At 43.8% G+C, this 6,831-nt stretch overlaps 1 protein-coding gene across 1 annotated transcript in view; it reads left to right on the top strand.

The window, feature by feature from the left end:
* Positions 1 to 316: 316 nt before the first annotated feature.
* Positions 317 to 6,831, top strand: part of pak5 (p21 protein (Cdc42/Rac)-activated kinase 5) — a 49,070-nt gene continuing 42,555 nt past the window's right edge. Inside the window, 1 exon segment of the mRNA XM_034075711.1 lies at positions 317 to 1,631. Coding sequence (XP_033931602.1) covers positions 1,577 to 1,631 — 55 coding nt within the window. The 5' untranslated portion in view covers positions 317 to 1,576.

The following is a 6,831-nucleotide window of genomic DNA, read 5'->3' as shown; positions in this document are numbered from 1 at the left end:
CCACTGAAACATTCAGCACTTTCTGTTAAAAGAGACTTCCTTCATTCTGTTCTGTGTGCTAGATCCAGAGTTTTAAGGTGGTTTGATGTCACATAAGAAATCGTTTTCCACTTCCTAAGAGAAGCTAATTTGTGCTGCATGTGTAGGTGAAACCTAACCGTTTGTTTAAACCTGTTTAAGAGGTTCATTATAAAACGTATGTTACAACCCGGCTCGTGGGCTGTAACATAAAGCAGGGAGGCGAGACGAGAGGTACGAATAATATCGTTTATTGTTTGAACACAACAAACTAAACAGACACCAGCATCAGGTCCGCAAAACTGGCGCAGAGAAAGTGCCCAGAGGAGTGAGAGAGACGTATCCGGCTGGGCTCCTCCTATAACCTTTTCCCCAGGTGTAGCTCACCAGGCAGGTCTCCTGTCCGACAGGTACGGCTCATCACCCCCGGAACCTGTGAACACCCACAAAGCACACACCAATAGACGGCACCCCACGTAGTGTGGAGCGGTCGTCACACGTATAAGAGCCTAATAATTGAAATTCTGTTCAGCATATTGTCCTATAAAGATAATCATGCAGATATGTCCAAAAACCATTTAGAAACTCTCCTGATTGGCTGAAATGAGGGTCAAAAATGACTTTCTCACAAAATACATGTTTTTATTAAATTGCAACTTGGTCCACATCATTGCAGAGGAGGTGCCCCGTGTCATTTCCCATGCGCCCTCTTCTCCCCAGCACCCTCTCCCTCTGTGACGGCCTCACGCTGCTTGTGTGTAAGTTTGTGTTTGCCCTCAGCGCAGGCCCGTCCCTGGCTGCCACAGCTGAAAGTCCCCTCAGCGTCGGCAAATGGCCAGACTCTGTCACAGCCTCCGACTGGACCAGCTGTTTCTTCCTCTTCCTTTCGTCTTATCTCCTCCGTCACACTATCTGTCTTCTTCTCTGTGAAAAAGGCAGTGATCGGGCGCATGGTGGTGCAGCACTTGACACCAAAGTTGATATCCACACATGCTGGCAGATAGTTGTGAGCGTGTGACACAAACACTGTCCTGTGGATTGTGGGAACATAAAAGACACTTACCCTCTATGTTGTTTTTGTGGTGGCACTCTGACAGTGGAGGTCACAGGGTGCTCAGTTTGGGAAGCGGCCGGTCGGACCCAGTTACACAAACAATGAAAGTGAAATGGGATGGGTCCGGGCTTAAGCTGTCTGGCCCAGCCTTGGCCCGGGCTGCTGGCGTAGGCACTTTTTCGTGCCCTGTGCATCTCACATCGGGAGTTATCAGAGCGTGCAGGCAGGGAGAGTCACACTGTAGTAGCAGCAGCAGCAGTATTAGCACCTCGCTGGGGGCTGCAGAGTCCTGGATGTGACATGATTTGTCAATTCGATAACTTCACTCAAGTGTCGCTACTCCAGGGAATCATTGGCTTTCTAATTCAGCAATCATGGCTTGGATCGGAGACTTTCTGTTTCATGTTTCGTTGAAAGAAAATTGAGGTGCATAATGGATTTATCCCAATTCGACATCAAAGTGCAACATCTGAGGAGGCTCTGATTGTCCTGGACTGTCTCGCCATGGCTTACCCAGGGCACTGTGATTGGTTCAAAGACACCGTGAGTTTTTTGCCAGGTAAGAGCAGACATTAAATGGGTTTGACATACAAATATCTAACATGAGATATTAGTCATCATCAGACATGATTTAACATGCCGCAGCTTTTCCGATTGTCCCAAGTCTTTAATCATGATTTGATCGAGGGATGTTACAAGCTTCCTGCTGTGTTGTAAACACTGTGCGAATGATAAAAAGCCTCTTCTTCCGCTGAAGTTGTTTACTGCTCTACAGATTCATCTACGGGGAATGGGAGGTGAAACGCATGTCTGTGTAAACAGTTTTTGAGCCAATTAAATCATCTGAAGGAACAAGGTCTGGAACAAGTGAATGCAAATGCGACAGAATAGAAAAGCACACACAACAAAGTAATTCGGGACAAAAGAGGTGAGGGATAACAAACCAGAGACACTATTGATGAAGAACACATTTTGCCTCACTTTGTGAATTTTTCTGTCAGTCAAACCCAGTAAAGCTGCTTTTAAGTACTCTAGGGAAAAGGGCAATACCTTGAGCAAAAATCAGGTTTTGGTTTCATGAATCTTTTGACCTTTTTAATTACATTAGAAATTCCTCCTCTTCCCTGTCGAGGCGAATAAAGTGGAGAGCTTTGCCCCTCCCTCAGCTTGTTTATCAGAATACACTTCATGTTGCATTTTTAATTATGTATGAACTGTATTTACATATTTGTGCATGACTGAGTGCTCTGCATCTCACTACCAAATGAAGCTTGGAAATTACAAACTAAAGGATACAAAATGAATGTGGTGTTTGGTAGGGCTGCTCAATGAATCGTATTTTAATCGCAATTACGATGTTGGCTTGCGACGATTATGAAAACAACATAATCGAAATAAAATGATTATTATTATTATTATTCTTTTTTTTTATTATTGGTTTTTCAGTTGAATTATACTTCAGGGTAATCAACTGTTTTTTTTTTTTCAATAAATGGATGTTTTCAAAGTATTTGGATAATCGTTTTTAATAATCGTGATATCAATTATTGACCCAAATAATCGAGATTATGATTTTTGCCATAATCGAGCAGGCCTAGTGTTTGGAGAACACATGATTACGTCATGCTTCCGCAGAGCGTTAGCTTGGGAACCAAAAATAGACACACACACACACACACACACCACACACACACACACACACACACACACACACACACACACACACACACACACACACACACACACACACACACACACACACACACACACACACACACACACACACACACACACACACACACACACACACACACACACACACACACTATGAGTTTAGCTGTAGCGTGATGCAGGTTCCAGTGAAAGTGTGTGTGTGTGTTAAGGTGTTGTTGTACATAAGGGGAAATGCCTGTGGAGGATCAGATGGTGACAGATGGTTTGAAGACAAATCAGCCTGGGAGTCAGGATCTCTGCCCTGGGACTAGTATCCCATTTAAGTATGTGTGTGTGTGTGTGTGTGTGTGTAGCGTGTGTGGAGCGTGTGTTCTTACGCACGTGTGTGTACGCTTGGCTGAGTATCTCTGTGTTTTGTGTGTAAAGTTTGTTAAAGGCTTGGTTATGTAATGCATCTTGTAAGAGCACTGACAATTTAATCAAAATATATTACTTTTACATATATATTAAGGCCAGAACTATATACAGTACACTTTAAGTTAAGAGCCCTCAGAGTTGGTGTGTACGGGTGAATACGTACAACACACGTATAGATGGACACACACACAGCCACAACTCACTCCAGTCTCACGTACCTAGAATAATGGAGTGTTATAATCTCTGCCGTATATTACCAGGTGCTATTTCTCATCCGAGTGACATTGTTACTCTTTGGCAGGAAGTAACCTTGCAGGCACTAGTTTGAAACTTCACAAAGTGCTTTACATCTGCCTATAAATTGCAGCTCAGGAGGTGCTTATGTGGCAGTCAGGAGGAGTGGTGCAGTAAGTCGTTCCTCCATTTCAGAGGCCTTTACACTTAAAGATCATCTCAGTCCAACCCCGTTTCCACCGTTGTGAGAGGACGGCTGATAAAAGCGCTGCAGGACTACATTTGTACCTGAACAATAGTGCTGTAGCGACGCGTCGACGACTTCAAAATATCGTCGACGACATATTTCCGCGTCGACGCGTCGCTACACACACGTGGGTCACCCAAAGCAACAAGCAGTTCGCAATCGCACTTCAAACACAATGGAGACTGAAACTGCTACCACCTCCTCCTCACAGGATTGCGCACGAAGCCCTCAAACGAAAACATCTCACCCTAGGTCTTCAAAAGCATGGGAATATTTTAAAGTTAGTCCAAAACGCAAAGATATTGTCATTTGCAGTCTTTGCCAAATGGAGTTGGCATATCACACAAGCACAACGGCTATGTTGGAATATTTAAAGCGGCAGCTAGCTGTGGTGGCTACCATTAGCAGCTAGCATTTGCTCTCCGATTTTTACATAAAAATGGAATTATGGATTATAAATTCAATCATTTTTTTATACATAGACGTTAAAAACCTATGGATTAACCGATTCAGCCGCGTTTTTTCTCATTTGAATGCCATTGAACACGTCTTGATCAGATTGACAGCTACGGTTGTGAGACGATCTCCCTAGAAGCTCTGTAAAGGTACGTGTTGTGATGACTGTATTTGCTTCCCCTGTCGCGAGTCCGGATCACTGATGCGGCTTTCACACCAGCGCTTTTCAGTTTCTAGCTCCGAGCGGGAGCTTTTCTGGTTCAGCTCCGGTTTCCCTTTTCAGCTCCCGCTCTGTGCACACCGCCCACTGGCGCCCCAGAGCTGCCCCTGCTGCGTCATGACGTCACCGTTTACATCGCTGATTTGCTCCCCAACGGCAGCTCACAACAACAACAACAACGTCGGGTCGATGATCGTGTTGCTTTTAATCACACGAAGCCAGAATAAATTGAATAACGACTTCTCCAACCTTATACTTTTCTCCAGAGTGCCGTGGTTCATTGTTTATTCATGTGTTTCTGCAGCATTTACCGCTGCAGTGCTGCTCTTCCACAGGAGTGTATTCTCCCGTTAGCTCCCGGTTAGCTCACACTGCAGCGGCCGCTCTAAAGTATTCACTGTCCGACTCACACAAGCAGCTGATGCATATCCCCAGTTCCCCTTAGCCTAAGTGAATGTGTGTCAGTCTGAATTGACTCTGTTTGGTATCACAACGCTGTTATGAAAGTTTCTCTGGTATAAAACGGGTGATGTTAGCATAGCAACCGAAGCTAAACTGACTACTTGCATCCGATAGCTGCAATAATACAAAACAACACGTCTGCCTCTCTCCACAATGATCGATAACAGCGAACGGATGGTCAAAGTAAGGCACAAATAAACAGAATCACACGAAGCCTGGTTAGTGTTGCCTGACTTTATAAAGTGTGTTTATAGGCACTACTGCTTGTAGGCAGGCATGACAGTCGACCCATGTTCAGGGGAGGTGGGTTTAGTTTCCTGCACGCCTCGACGTAAGAGAGACGTAAGCGACGTCGCCTCTTAGCTCCAAAGCTCTTGCCTCTGGACCGACAATTTTTTGGAGCTGGAAATGAAGCGGATTCCGGAGCTAAGAGCCGGCGCAGCTCCGGTGTGAACTGGAAAACCCGGCGCTTTTCAGGCTCTAGCTCCGAGCCGGAGCTGAAAAGGCGCTGGTGTGAAAGGGGCATCAGTGATGATACTATATACCTACATAATCTGTGGAGTCTCAGCTTTAATCGGATATCTTGTATGTGCAGCTACGATGAGTAATAAGGGTACTTTTATCTTGAGTTCTGTGCCAATGTCCGTTAGCATTTTTCGCTCATGGGTCATTTAGATGCTTCTTATGAGACTTGTGTTTTGTTTTGGTAAACATGGTTTGTATCGTCAGTTAGCTGAGATTATTTCCGTTAATCTGGTATAACACATTAATAGGTTCTTAAATATTAAGATCCCCTGAGATACAGTATCGTGAATTTTTTTTTTTTTACATTACGTTTTTTATGAATTGAACAACAGAAAAATAATCGTTAGATTAGTCGACTAATCGATCAAATAATCGCCCGATTAATCGTTTTCGAAATAATCGTTTCCCCCCAGCACTACTGAACAAGCACCTCCATCTGCCGCCTTACATGCGTTTGGTGTTGTTTTGTCTCTTAGCAGTTGAGCCTCGCCTAGACGATTTAAGCCCTGCTAGCCTTTAATAATCTTATTCCCAAGAAGTACCATCTAGGTCAGGGGCTTCTCTCTTCACCCTGCTCACAGACCACAGACAGGGTCCAGCACGGTGAAAAGAAAATGAAAGATCAAAGGAACAGCTAACCCTGTGATAACACATAGAGGTTTTGTCCTCTTACCTGTAGTTTATCATTTTGAAATGAAGACTGTCTTGGTGTTAGTAGCTGGGGTTGGAGGTATTGGCTGTGGAGCTCTTGAATTTAATGGAACTAGACTTGGTTTATGCTCAAAAACATACATTTGGAAAACTCCTACTTCATTGCCTGGTTACTCAAGATAATCCAAAGACATGTGAAGGAACTATTTTCTTTCTAACAAACGACACTCTTTTACTCTCAGATCCCCTTTTGCGCAGTGATACGGTTGTCAAGTAGTTCCATAGTAAGGAAATCCTTTTTACAAGGAAAAACTCACAAAGAAAGATACATGGCTGTTAAGTTTTTTAATATTTCATAAAATCTGAGTGCTATCTAGCTCCATTATATGTTATGGAGGTAGATATCTATGCATAGGATTACAGGTAAGAGGAAACAAATATATTTTAGTTCTTGAGGTTCACTCTCAATAATAATAACATCTCTCTTGGAGGGCTGGAACTAATTGACAAGAAGCAGGCCTCCCTTAGTTACTGTTGCTATTCCAGCATGGCACTAAAGCAGTGTACTGTGACACCAGTGGCAGATTTACTACCCGAAATGTTTAGACCTCTAATTATCACTTTCACTACACTTCAAATCCGGTTCCCAGTAGCATGTGGCATTATGGGATGTGTTTTTGTTTGTATATTGCTCTCGGGTAACAAGGGCTTCAGCTACTGAATGTGTCAGCTGATGATTCAGTGCAAGGCTGCGATCAGGCCCTGTTTAGTCACCGTGTGTTTCTGACTGCAGACGGAAACTCTGTAGCCGTTATTTACAAAACATTTGAGCGTTGTCTGAGCTGTTGTTCAGCTTCATCCTTGACGTCGTCT

This window comes from Pseudochaenichthys georgianus, chromosome 24 (assembly GCF_902827115.2).
Source record: "Pseudochaenichthys georgianus chromosome 24, fPseGeo1.2, whole genome shotgun sequence".
Lineage (NCBI taxonomy): Eukaryota > Metazoa > Chordata > Actinopteri > Perciformes > Channichthyidae > Pseudochaenichthys > Pseudochaenichthys georgianus.
This window is presented reverse-complemented; position numbering and strand designations above follow the sequence as displayed.